The sequence below is a fragment of the Lygodium microphyllum genome, unplaced genomic scaffold (assembly GCF_053477565.2).
Source record: "Lygodium microphyllum isolate KBCC unplaced genomic scaffold, Lygodium_microphyllum_v1.1.10 scaffold_51, whole genome shotgun sequence".
Taxonomy (NCBI): Eukaryota; Viridiplantae; Streptophyta; class Polypodiopsida; order Schizaeales; family Lygodiaceae; genus Lygodium; species Lygodium microphyllum.
In genome coordinates, this window is record NW_028229534.1 from 152,073 (window position 1) to 166,259 (window position 14,187).

General features: G+C 43.0%; 1 protein-coding gene across 1 annotated transcript; it reads left to right on the forward strand.

Annotated features, from left to right (window-relative positions):
- Positions 1–4,522: 4,522 nt before the first annotated feature.
- On the forward strand, positions 4,523–7,771 carry LOC148008889 (putative receptor protein kinase ZmPK1). The gene has a single exon (XM_087673950.1). It carries the CDS (start codon positions 4,586–4,588, stop codon positions 7,595–7,597), a length of 3,012 nt encoding a protein of 1,003 aa, XP_087530076.1. The 5' UTR covers positions 4,523–4,585; the 3' UTR covers positions 7,598–7,771.
- Positions 7,772–14,187: the final 6,416 nt, after the last annotated feature.

Here is a 14,187-nt window from a genome sequence, read left to right on the forward strand (position 1 = left end):
CTGGTCCACTAAGGCTCTGTGATTCTTGTTTATCTTTCTGCACATAGCTGTCCTGATCATTATCATCATCCAAAACATCACCAGCAGGTGTATACCAACTTCCCATCTCATCAAAGATAACATCCCTGCTCACTCTGCACTCACCTATGAAAGGGTTATAATAGCGATACCCTTTCTACTCTAAAGAGTATCCAATTAAAACACATTTTTCTGCCTTTGGATCAAGCTTCTTTCGTAGCTCATCTGGCACATGAACGTATGCAACACAGCCAAATACCTTCAAGTGCGATACATCAATAGGCTTCTTGCCAGTAAAGCATTCTTCAAGAGTCATCCCATGAACTGTAGCTGTGGGAGTTCTGTTCATAATATAAACAACAGTATGGACAGCCTCAGATAAAAAATGTTTGGGCATATTCTTTTTAGCCATTAATGCCCGTGCAACTTCTGCAATATGCCTGTTTTTTCTTTCTACAATACCATTTTGCTGTGGGGTATACCTGCAAGTAAATTACCTCTTTATCCCATGAGTCCTCAAGAAGCCACTGAACTCATTAGAGAGGTACTCTCCCCCTCCATCTGATCTCAAGCACTTCACTTTTAAGCCTGTTTCTGTTTCAATAGTTGCTTTAAAAGATTTGAAGTGCTCAAACACATCACTCTTTTCGTTCATGAAGTATACCCATAGCTTCCTTGAACAGTCATCAAATAAATGTGACAAAGTATTTGCTGCCACCAAGAGACACATTCTGTGTAGGCCCCCAAACATTTGTATGTACTACATCAAGTATATTTCTGCTCACTTCTCTATCATGCGAGAAGGGTTATTTCGTCTGCTTACAAAACTAGCATGCTTCACAGACTTTATGCGATTCTGCAACTCTAAAAGAGGGCAACCTTATAACCAATCCTTTGGATTGCATTAATTTCAGCCTTTGCACATTTGCATGTCCAATACATTTATGCCATATTTTAATATCTGCAACTGCTCCTTTTCCTTTAGCATACACAATAGCATCCATTGTAGGAATTCCAGCATCTAAAGTGAACATTTGGCCAACTCTACTTCCTTTTGCGACCAACCTACACTTATCATTAAAGTTTTCTACAAAACAACCTTTTGCATTGAATCGGACCTGCAACCCCTGCTCTAGCATTTGGCCAACAGATACTACATTCTTTGTAATTGATGGCACATGTAATACATCTGTCAGACTCTTTGTCTAGCCATCATACAAGGACAAGTGAACCTTTCCAATGTGTGAAATTGGGTGGCATGAATCATCACCCGTTTGTACATAACTTGGGTTTTGTAAGTCATGCATCTCTCTAAACCATTCAACATGACTAGTCATATGATTAGATGGACCTGAATTGACATACCATACATCATCATGTGCCCCCTTTCCTGTAACTGCATTCATCATATGTTGCATAAAAAACATACACTCATTTTTGTCTTCATTTTGTCGTGATGACGATGCATAGTTTCCTTGTTGCAATTTACCACAGCGAATATCATCCTTATTTGTATAGCAATGGGCTGCAATATGGCCTATTTTGCCACAATAATGGTAAACAATAACAGAATTTCCAGAACCTCTATTTTGCCATCCACCTCTTCCTCTAGAGCTCCCCCTGCCTCTAAAGTTTCCTCTGCCTCCAGAAACCTACATTTCACCAAACTGTTGATTGAACCTCTTTTGCTGGTTATCGCCAGCACGTCCCATACCACGGCCTCTCGAAGAGGATCTACCACGTCCTCTTCATGAACTTGAGTAAAATGCTTGGACATGTTCACCATTTCTTTCAGACGAATCACCCTACATATTGATCTCTTCAGTAATCATAAAAGAGATCAGTTCATCAAAATCTGGAAATGGCTTCCGTACATATACTGAAGTAATAAATGATTTCCATGCCTTCTCATTGTTAAGGCCACTCAGAGTGGATGAAACCAAATCATCATCATTCGGCATTGCATCAATCATTGCTAAAGCATCTGCAATGCTCCTCACCTTCAACACATACTCATTGATAGACATTTTTCCTTTCTTCAAGGCATTCAACTCTTGCTTGAGTTGAATCTTTCGTGCCTTTGTATTTACTGAAAACATGCTCTCAAAAATTGTCCAAGCTACATGTGAAGTTTCTGCATTCCTGATATGCCCCAACATCGTATTATCAATGATTGCAGATAACCAGTACATCACCTTTTTGTCTTTCGCATTCCATTCTTTCCATGCTTTTAATTCATTTGCAATCAGAGGGATACCTAGCTCTGGCTCCTTTTCTTCACCTGAAACAAACTCATAAAGGCCCTTTCCAATGAGGAAGTTCGTCACACGGAACTTCCATGAAGGATAGTTGTTCTTGTCAAGCTTCTCGATAATGGGATTTCCACTATTCTCTGCCATTATCACAAATAAGGATACAATACAGCATGCTAGTCTTCTGCAATCTTTCACAACACGTGCACATCACTACACCAAGCAACCTTTTTCACTGATTGCTCAATAGTACATGTAATCTACAACCTGTTTGCAGATAAAACTTATGTTTGCTTCCTGCAAACACCTCAAAAATTACAGATTCGCAATCTGTACCCTGTGCCATTCTACAGAATACACAGTGATTTGCTCGCACACCAAATCTCAAAGCAATCTGAGATTTTTGCTCGATCCTGCTTTCGGTGCCTCCACAGGCACTATCCAAGAGAGAGAGTGGAAGAATGGGAGAGCTTCTTACCTGTTGCTTGCTTGCTCGAACCTTGCTTCTTCTCCTTCACTTTAGCCTTCGAAATCAGCCTCTCTCAGTGGTGCAGCTCTGATACCATGTCAAGAATCGAGTGGTGCGGAGGCTTGCTTGAGCTGCTGCGCCAAACACACACTATATACACAAGAGGAAGCTCACTCAAGAACACAAGAAGAGAGATGGAGGCCAAAACGTTTTCTTGCTGGTTTCTTCTTCTTCTTCCACACACTACAATGTACACAAAGTATAGATAAGATACAACATAAAGGAAAGTGGCCTACAAAGTCAAACAGTGCATAACCGACTACACTAATCGACTGGCGCTATGTCTTTGCTAGCTGTAGGTAGGTGTAACAAACTAAATATAATAAGTGATAAGTCAGTGGCCATGTGAGTATCATAATGACCACCAACGTGCTAAGTGTAGATGTGCGGACCCATCTAGCCAGGCGGTCCATCATCAATATCCGCAGGTGTTGAGCTTGCCATCTCAACAATCCAAGCCCTTTGTAATTTTTGGCAACATATTCCACAAGTAGTTGGAAAGCTCAGGTAGTTCCCAAACTAGATAGCCCTTTTTGATGCTATCACTCCTTGATTCCATGGGCTGCCATTCGATGACATTACCAAGGTCGAGGCCCTAGAAGTAGATTCCTTGGGCCCTAACTTTATAAGTTGCCTTAGCATTAATAAAAACCACTTCAGAGAATCTCATGTCCCCGTAGTAAATTTGCTCCAGTGCTCCATTGCCTCCCAAAATGTTATTGTACTAGGTTGCTACCTCCATTGGCTGAGGAGGTTTACATGTAAAACAGACAAGCACCACCCTTGTGTTGAAATGAGCTAGGTTAACACACACCTTATCTAAGTTCAGGACAATTTCTTTTACCATTCATTCGTAGCTTTCTTCCATAATTTTTTGCATAGCTAGTGCTAGGATATTTGCAACTAGCCAAGGGTTTGCTTCAAGCTAAAGCCTGCAATTTTCTTCTATTGGGCTTAGTCTCTTGTTCTACTTCTAAGTTCCCTTTACTACCATCTTCAAGTTCTTTGTCGTATTTACGCTTTTGAGACCTTTTTTTTGTCCAAATCTATCAAAGGCGTGTTGTCACTAATTTGTATTTTCGTTGATGCTCTCCTATGTTTTTTGTGGCAACGCTTGAAATGCTAGCCTTAAATGGAGTTCTTAAGCTTAACATGAGGGATTTGAACTCTTAGACATGCTCTCCTTTTGTTCATCTCATTTTGAATCAAAAGGTCGGTTTGTCTCAATTTCATGCGCATCCTCGAGACATGACCATGTTCCCATTGTCAGATTTGCTAACTTTGCATATGGCTTTGCAGGCTAGCTTCCATACATCACAATGCATGGACTCACCACACAATGTGGTGAGTAAATGCTCTTGGTGGTGACATGTGCTAAGTTAATTCTTAATTAATTCTATCTACTCTCCTTTACAATATCTTACAAATGCTTATGGAGTGCTCATGTTATTGTTGCTTCTTCTTCTTCTTCTTCTTCTTCTTCTTCCATGCTCTTGAGACTTGGAGATGCCATCTTGAAGAACTCTTGCCTAGCGTTGGAGTTTTATTAATCTTATTCTTCTTCCGTGCTCTTGGGGATGTCACCTCGAAGAATTCTTGCCTAGCATTTGACTTTCGTTAATTAACTAGAAATATGTTAATCAAGGTTGGCAACTTGGAGCAAAACAGCCTTGACGATCCCTTTGACTGGAGTCTGGCGGAAGCTCAAAACTGGGCGGCTTTGGTTAAGCATCTAATTGCGCATCTCTAAAGGCAAATTGGATGGGCTGAGCTTCGTTCCTTGGAAATGGAGAGACGGGAAGTCATGAGTTATGTCTCCCGGCGCCTGCAGCAAATGATGCTGATCACAGTCCCAACCATGCTTCTAACAGCTGGTCGGGCTGATGCGAGGAGCAACCTCACACTGGGTTCATCCATGGGTTACGATGGGGGCGACGCGCCACCCACTGCTCATCAGAATTGGCTGGAGTCTCCAGGTGGCACCTTCGCAGCAGGCATTCGTAAGGTCGGCGGCGATGGGTGGGGGTTCGCAATCTGGTACAACGTCGTCACGATCAACGAGAGCATCAAGACGTTCAGTGCGAGCAGGGGCGACGCGGTGGTCTGGGTGGCCAACAGGGACGCGCTGGTGGGGTCGGAGAAGGAGGCGAGGAACGCGACGGTGGTTCTGACGGAGTCGGGAGATCTGGTAGTGTTGGGTGGAGGCCAGGTGATGTGGAGCAGCGGGACAGGCGGCAAGGGCGTGGCGGGCGCCTCCCTGCTGGATACGGGCAACTTGCAGCTCCTAACGAGTCCCGACGGTGCGCCGCCCGTGTGGCAGAGCTTCGACCACCCCGCCGACACTCTCCTGCCTGGCCAGGTCTTCCGCCCCGATATGCCCCCCCTCCGCTCCCGCACCACCCCGGACCTCGCCTCCCCCGGCCGCTTCTCCCTCTTCTTCGATGCCTCCTCTGGCGACAACAGCACCCTCACCCTCGCCCACCTCCACCACAACACCCCCCCCTTCGTCTTCGACGCCTACTGGCCCGCTGCCAAGTCCGCCGGCGCTGCCTACCCTTACAATACCTCGGTCCTGGCTAATTATACTCCTGCTGCAAACGCCTCTCTCGATCCCGTCGGCCTTTTCAACATATACAGTGGCCAGGGTGTTCTTGTCTCCAACTTCACCGCCAACGACTATGACTACACCCGCCCCCTCCTCCGGCGTACCGTCCTTGGCACCGACGGCAATCTCCGCACCCTCACCTGGCAGCCCTCCTCCTCCGCCTGGTCCATCGCCTGGACCGCTGTCGCCAAAGGGTGCACCGTCCATGGCCTCTGTGGTCCTTTCGCACTCTGCACGTATTACCCCTCTCTCGCCTGTGTTTGCCCGCCCGGCTTCAGCATGATCGACCCCCTCGATCCCACGCAGGGCTGCACGCACTCGCTCCGCCTCTATAACAACACTAGCACCACTTCCAAATGCCCTGCAAATCCACCTAACTCTTCAGACGTTTCCTCTGCAGTGAAAATGGTCAGAATCCTCCATGCAGATTATGATTCCAATGGCCTGGATTCCAAAACCGGCTTGAGTGAAAGTGAATGCGTCCAATGGTGCAAAGAGAATTGCAGCTGCCTCGCCGCTGCATATCGAGTTCTGCCCAACGCTGATCAAAGCGATTCCAGCCGGTGCGCTCTTAGAGGAAGCTCCAATCAAGAATCGTCTGCCAACATATCAGAACCATACATCAACAACGGAGTCCGAGGCCCAGAGAAGCCCAGCGCACTCTACCTGAAAGTGTCCGCCATCGATACACAGTCTCAAGACCTGGTCACAGATGTCAACTGGGACAGCATCGAGCTCTCATGCCAACCTCCAATCGTAAACCCTCCTCCAGTGTTCCAGCAAGTCAAAACACGCAGGTTCCTGAAAGGCGGACTCACGGCGATCTACGCATTAGCCACAGGGGAGTTGCTGTGTTTTGCAGCAGCATGGGCGTATCTGTGGCGACGCTACGAGAGGCGAGCTCGGGCGGATCGAATGAATCATGCATCAGAGGTGATCCCGGGGGTGCCGAAGCGGTTCACGTTCAAGGAGCTGGAGGCGGCCACGGCCAAATTCAGCGAGCCTCTGGGGAGGGGAGGCTTCGGGACTGTGTACAAGGGCGTCTTTCCTGACGGTAAGGAAGTGGCGGTGAAGAGACTGGAGGGACTGAAGCAAGGGGAGAGCGAATTTAGAGCAGAGGTGAGGATCATTAGCAAGATCCATCACTTGAATCTCGTGAGTCTGCTGGGTTACTGCCACGAGGGGTCCAAGCACAGGCTGCTGGTGTACGAGTTTATGCCCAACGGTTCATTGGATCAAGCGCTAATGATGTGCAGTAATCAGTTTAGCAGTGAATCTGGGCATGGCAGTCATTCTAGTGGTAGTAGCCTGGCTGGTGATGATGACGGCAAGCCCAAGGAGGGCTCGGCCATAGCTGCAGGTACAGCAGAGGGCACCACGTCCAGAGATGACCATCCACATCCATTCGGGTGGGCTACTAGATACAGAGTGGCTCTAGGTTTGTCGAGAGGGATCGCCTATCTACACGAGGAATGCCAGGAATGGATACTCCACTGCGACATCAAGCCCCAGAACATCCTGCTGGACGAGAAATGGCGCGCCAAGCTCGCAGACTTCGGGCTGGCCAAGCTCACCGACAGGCGCAACCTCCTCCACGTGTCCGCCATACGTGGCACCCGTGGCTACCTCGCCCCCGAGTGGCTCGGCAACCGCCCCATCACCGCCAAGGCCGACGTGTACAGCTTCGGCATGGTCCTGCTCGAGATCATCTCTGGCCTCTCACAGCACGACACGTCAGCCCCCGAACTTGCCACCTCCTCCCCACCCGACCTAAGCGGTCACAATGCGCACCCCCTCTCAACACGCGCGCCTCATCGTTTGTTCCCCAACGCAACACCGACTACTAGCATGGCATCACAACTCTCGAACCCTCACACAAGTTCCAACCTTCCTCGATGGTGTTACCAACAATTGCAAGCAGGAAGACTTGGAGAGGTCATGGACCTCCAATCTACACACCCACATGCAAAACGTGACAATCATGGAGTGGAGTCCAATCTCGAGGAGCTCCAACTAGTGGAGTTAATGTTGAAGATTGCCCTTTGGTGCATCCAAGTAGATGCAGTTTCAAGGCCTTCCATGGGCAAGGTTGTCCAAATGCTTGAAGGTGCCATCCCTGTGCTAGATCCACCCATGCCCAAGTCCATTATAGTAGAGGAGCACGACACTGTGCCATGCTATGTTGAGATGTAAATAGCTATCTAATGTTTGTTAATTATATGTTTTTACCTCCATTAGCAAGTTCCATAATAGTTGAGAGTGGAGACTGAAAAAGAAAAGGCTATTTCTATTGAAGTGCTTTTTAAACTTTCAAAAGGATTCGAGGCATTGGTTGGATCAGGAAGCCTTTCTCAAATTAGCATGAACTTCATCACTTTCAAACTTGTTCAAAAAGCTATAGGTGTATTGCACTCTTGAAGGAATAGGATTCTCGTTAGCCCTTTTCAAGGTTGGCTACAATAAAATTAAAAAACAATGGAAGTGCAAGGGTAAAATTTGATAAAAATTAAAGCTAGAAGTGAAGCCCAAAGTAGCAAATAAAGTCAACTTTAAAATCAACAATATGTGTCTTATCAAGATCAGCGAGCAACATGCCATCGACATAAAACATAATGATTAGAGGTATGGCTCAAGTCTAAGTTACTTTTTGCAAAGACACACTACAAAGCATTCCTTGGATCAAGGCCAATAGGTAGAATAGGCATTTGATTGATCTTGAGTAGGAGTAGAGAGTTGTATAAATAGTGCAAGTTTTAGCGTAGATCACACTAGCCAATAGGGCTTCCATTTTTCATTTCAATCCTTAATATTTAATCAAACATCTAGTCATCAAGCAAACAAGGCATACTCATTCTTCAAGGATTTGAGCCTTGTTCTTCATCTTTATGAGTCACTATTCTCTAAAACCCTAGCTTTAACAGAAGCAAGGCAACAATACTTTTTGGAATAAATCTCAAGGAAAACAAAGGGATTTTACATTTTATTGCTCCAAAGGTGTATCTGCTATCCAAGCTTTGAAAGAGATAATCCACTCATTAATTTTGAGATCTCTCTTAATCCATTTTTTGTAGCCTACTCGACTTGTTGATGGGAGATTATGACATCCATAGGTTTCAAATGCATAATGAATAAGAGGAATACCTCTTCTTAGATTGTTAGATTCCTTTTGATCAATTCTCAGCATCAATTTCACTTGGATTGAAATTTCATTTCAAAATTCTTATGCATGATTGGATAACCCTAATTTATGCTTGGATTTTTATTGATCCCAAAATATATTGTAAAGAGTAAGCTAATGCAAATAGTGAGTCATTGAATTGCAAGAGTAAGACCCTAATCCAATCTTCCATTTCAATTGTTTCTTTTCAATTGATCCTTGCATTTCATTAAATGTTGAAAGCTTTATTTTCAGAAATGCATATCATCCTTGGTTTCTTAGATTAGCATGCTCTTACCATGTGGAATATACCCATTGCAGAAAAAGGTGGATGTTAACAGAGAAAGTGGGACAAATGAGAGATGACCACCCCTCACAATCGAAGATCTTGAAGGGGTGCGACAATCCAACATGGGGGGAACTTTGTCCACCTTACGGTGATTCGAAGCCCGTGTAGAGAGCCTGTCATACCACTTTGTCCCTCACATAGGTACAACTAAAGAAGCATTGAAGATTCGTTGAAGTGAAGAAAATAGAGTGATTTTATTGATTAGCATACATGATTTATGGATCATCATTACCTTAAAAAATAGGTTACATGAGCTTATAGATGAAACATGGCATTTTATTTTAGGAGTGTTTTTCACTCATTTATAGGTGTTGCAGGGTATTTCAGAGTATATAATAGGTTGAGTACAGGTCATAGTAGGTTGTTCTCATCTCCCACAGGTCCTATAGTGGTTATTATAAGTTTTACACACCTTATGTTAGACCTATGGGTGGTCAAATATCTAAAGCATGGATTTTATAGGTTGCTGGATAGTTTTGTATGGCCATAAAAGAATATTCTTAGAATATTATGTTTTGATTCTAACGAAGCATATGATAGCTCATATCAAAGATCTCATCCTTAGCTTTGATCTGAATAAAAAAGGAGGATGTTTGTTTACTGGAGTCAAAAGTTATTGCCATTTTTCTAACGTGTGGTTTGTTTGGACAACACACAAAAATGATAGAGAAGAGAGGAAAGAATAAAGCTAATGATGATATTCAACAACAAATAAGGGAATCTAGAGATCTATTGACTAAGGAACAACATGAGTAGGAGGATTCTCAAAAATATGGGATGTATAGTACTCATAATGCCACTATATGCAACCATGAGACAAGGCATTCAATGAGGCATCTTCAGCTTGTGAGAGCTAGATTTTAGGGCTTGATTTGGACCCATTCTTGAAGCTATGGGGCTCGTTTTTGGAGCCAAAAAGTTCCAGAGAGACGTTAAAGAGCCAATTTTCATAAAAAATCAAACGGTGGCAGATGGCTGAGCTAGAGGTTTCCTAGTTGCATTTCGATGTCAATCCAACGTAAGTCTTGGTTCGTCGATCGGAGGTCATTTGACCCCCCATTTAATCCCCACAAGGTTTGGCATTGTAAAGAAGCCATTGGATTCGGAAGCCAAAAAGTGTGTGACGGGGCCCAACTTTATAGAATTCGATGTCTCGAAGTCAGCTGTCTAGTTGGATCGCGAATAGGACTTCGTTTGCACCCCCAAACGGGCCGAAAACCCTTCAGTGGGAGTGTGAAAGTGGTTTTTTTGAAATGGGCATTTTATAAATGAAATGAAATGAAATTCTAAATGAAGAAAACATGCAAAAACATGTCAAGATGTAGGGAGGGGCATTTTTTGATTAACACCCCATTTTTTGAGGGTTTTTGTGCCTCTTGGATGCTCAATCATGTAGAGAGAGAGGGGGAGATCCCTGATCTACCTAGAGAGGGCAAGATTTTGATGGTAACCATGTGTAATATGATGAAGGGAATAAAACTCCGATTTTTAGTATTTCTCTCTTCTCTCCTCTCTCTCCCCTAAGAGGTAATTCATGTGGAAGAAGCCCGATTGATGAATGCTCGTCCGCCGCGTGGTACCGAATTGCTTCCTAATCGAGTGGGATTGAAGATGGATGATTGGAGAAGGGCTAAGCATCAATGGTGGACTATTTTGATATCCCGAATCAGATTTTAAAAAACCTGCAACAAGGAAAAAACTGATAACTCTCTTTTATGAAGAAAAATGACTCTTTTTTGATATTTTATTGGTCAAACGGTGCTCATATCAGATGAAAATTGATAGACATGTTGTTTACTATTTGTTTGAGTTGTGTGGAAAAAAAATCAGAATACATAATGTGATAATGCTCAAAATAATTTTCTAAAACCCGAAAAATACGCATTTTACACAAAAAATATGAGTTTTGTCATTTCAGGTTTGATAAAAATAATACATGAGTGATGAAATGTAGAAAATGAGTGATTCTTAGTTGTCATAATCAGAAAAACCAGTAAATGCTCTATTTTCTTGATAAATAAATAGGAAAAAATAGAGAAAAATGAGAAAAAACAGGTTTTTGTGCTTCAAAAAATAGAAAAAAATATGGATAATGTCCATGCATGTTTGGCAAGGTTGATGCATGAGGTATAGCATCATCTCATCCTTTTTTTAATGTTTTAGTGCATCTTTATTACTTTTTATATCGAAAATAACAAAAAAAACAAAACCCTACACCTATACAACGCAACACAGCCTAAACGTTAGAGGGAAAGGGTGATGTTAAGTGATTAAGAGGGTTGAGAGGGTTTGAATCTTTGAAATATTTGAGCGCATTCCATTTAGATTTGTGATATTTCAGTTTAAGGGCTAGTAGCATGAGCACTCGGTGCTAGTCTCCATACATCAAAGCATACATTTAGTGAAGATAATGAAAGGGCTGGTTTTGTGTTGAGATGGCAAGCTCAACACGTGCGGACATTGATGATGGACCGCCTGGCTAGATGGGTCCGCACGTCTATACTTATCACGTTGGTGGTCATTATGATACTCACATGGCCACTGACTTATCACTTATTATATTTAGTTTGTTACACCTACCTACAACTGGCAAAGATATAGTGCCAGTCAATTGGTGTAGTCTGTTATACACTGTTTGACTTAGTAGGCCACTTTCCTTTATGTTGTACATTATATAGTGTGTGGAAGAAGAAGAAGAAATCAGCAAGAAAACATTTTGGCCTCCATCTCTCTTCTTATGTTATTGAGTGAGCTTCCTCTTGTGTATAGTGTGTATTTGGCACATCAACTCAAGCAAGTCCCCCCACCACTCGATTCTTGACATTTTGCACATCACAAAATGCTGATTTGATTAATATTTTTTGTGCACTAGGATCATATGCATGATGCATGATGCATGACATGGTATAATCTCTTGGATGCATAGCATTTGTATGCTGAACATTGACCAACGTTGAGAGTGTGAGGAGGTCCTAAGTTGTACGTTAGTTGTACGATTTCCTTGGGAGTATTTGGTGAGGATCTATATATTCTTGGATCGTACAAAACAAGAAAAGAGTGGAGTTTGTGCATTATGCTTTATATATTAGGCAGTGCATTGTGGGGCCAATCCCCTTGATGTAGGAGAGCTGCAATGGAGCCGCGACAGTCAGTCGAGAGGTGCTTCCCTATGTTTGTGATACAAGGTGTTATACCTATATGTTATGGGATCTCCCTCTGAAGAGAAGGGAAAGTAAATGTTGGACTATGTCCTATTACAAACACAAAATCGATATTATAGTTTAGTGTAGTGTGAGCCTTAGACGCTCTTGGCCGTGAGGCCATGTGGGGTGTCTTGTGTGTCTTCAAGGTCCGGCTAGTGCTAAAAAGCCAGTGTCGGGCCCATTTGAGGTCCCGAAAGGTGGTGCATCTACCGAGAGTTTCCTAGAAGTAGCGGTTTCCAAATCTTGGTCATGCTGAACATTGACTAACGTTGAGAGTGTGAGGAGGTCCTAAATTGTAGGTTAGTTGTATGGTTTCCTTGGGACTGTTTGGTGAGGATCTATATATTCTTGGATTGTACAAAACAAGAAAAGAGTGGAGTTTGTGCGTTATGTTTTATATATTAGGAAGTGCATCTTGGGGCAATCCCCTTGATGTAGGAAAGCTGTAATGGAGCCACGACAGTCAACCGAGAGGTGCTTCCCTATGTTTATGATACAAGGTGTTATACCTATATGTTATGGGATCTCCCTCTGAGGAGAAGGGAAGGTAAATGTTGGACTGTGTCCTATTACAAATGAAAAATCGATATTATAGTTTAGTGTAGCGTGAGCATTAGATGCTCCTGGCCGCGAGGCCGTGTGGCATGTCTTGTGGGTCTTCGAGGTCCGGCTAGTGCTAGAGAGCCAATGCCAGGCCCATTTTAGGTCCCAACAACTTGTCTCCAAATTGGATCATATGATTGAACAAATGGTGCAATCAAATGTCAAAACCAATGAATCATTCATGAAAATGGTTCAATAAAATGACCCAATTAAGGAAGCTATTGAGCACATGAATCAGTCTACTAAGGATTCATTGGACAAGCTCTTGCAGCAGTCCAAAGTGCACAGCTTTGGTAGCACATATGGCTAATAGAGAAAGTAGAGATAGATCTGGATCAAAACGAAGGAAGCTATTGAGCACATAAGTCAATCTACTGAGGATTCATTGGACAAGTTCACAATCTAAATTCACAACTTATGGCATCACAAATGGTTGATGAAGAAAGTAGGAATAAATTTGAACCAAAACTAAGTAAGCTATTGAGCACATGACTCAAACTACCAAGGATTCATTGGACAAGCCTATAGCCCAAATTTCACAACTTATGGTAGCCCAAATGGTTGATAAAGAAAGTAGGAATAAATTTAAACCAAAACTAAGTAAGCTATTGAGCACATGACTCAATCTACCAAGGATTCATTGGACAAGCCTACAACCCAAATTTCATGACACCTTGTGGAAGCATAGATGGTTGATAGAGAAAGTAGGGATATGTAAACCCAAATAGTCATTTCCGTCTCTTAATGTTAGATGTAGGGGCATACCAAATACCACTTATGAAATAGGGGAACCATCTCACAAGAATGACGAGTTGGTCATGAGCATTCATGTATCTAATCATTAAGAGGTAAGAATTTAGCCAACTCCATGAAGATTTTAAACATCTTATCAATTGAGTTCTTCTAATAATTCAATTTCCATTGGAAGTTACTTGGACATGTATCCCCAAACTTCTAATGGAAAATAAGGTTTTATTGACAGGGAATTCCATGATAAGATTGTATTGACCAAGTACGGTGGGCAATCATCTTCCCCTTTTGAACTGATCGAGTGGACATCTAAACCAAATTCCTACTTTGATAGCTATCTTAGATTAAATGATCACAAGATTCACTTTACTACTCTTCACCTAGAGGTCTTTGTTCATATATGGTGGAGGTATGTGAAGAGGAAAAACTAGTAGGTTGATGGTTGGGCGGACTTTAAGGTAAAGGTGTCCCAAGTATTTGTATCCCCCATTGAAAAGAAAAAGTTGTCTAGGAGATAGTACCAGCTGGATCAAAGGAGTATGATTGTGAGAAAGTGTACAAATCGGTTTCTAAATCTTACCATGTATGTGGAAAGTGTGAGCAATGATGCCAAGTTGCACAAGTACATCTATGGCTTGGAGCCTAGCCTCTCAGTTTATGTTATGACCCAAAATCTAGCCACACTTTTCCAAGCAATAGAATTGACATTGCCCTCGTAGGC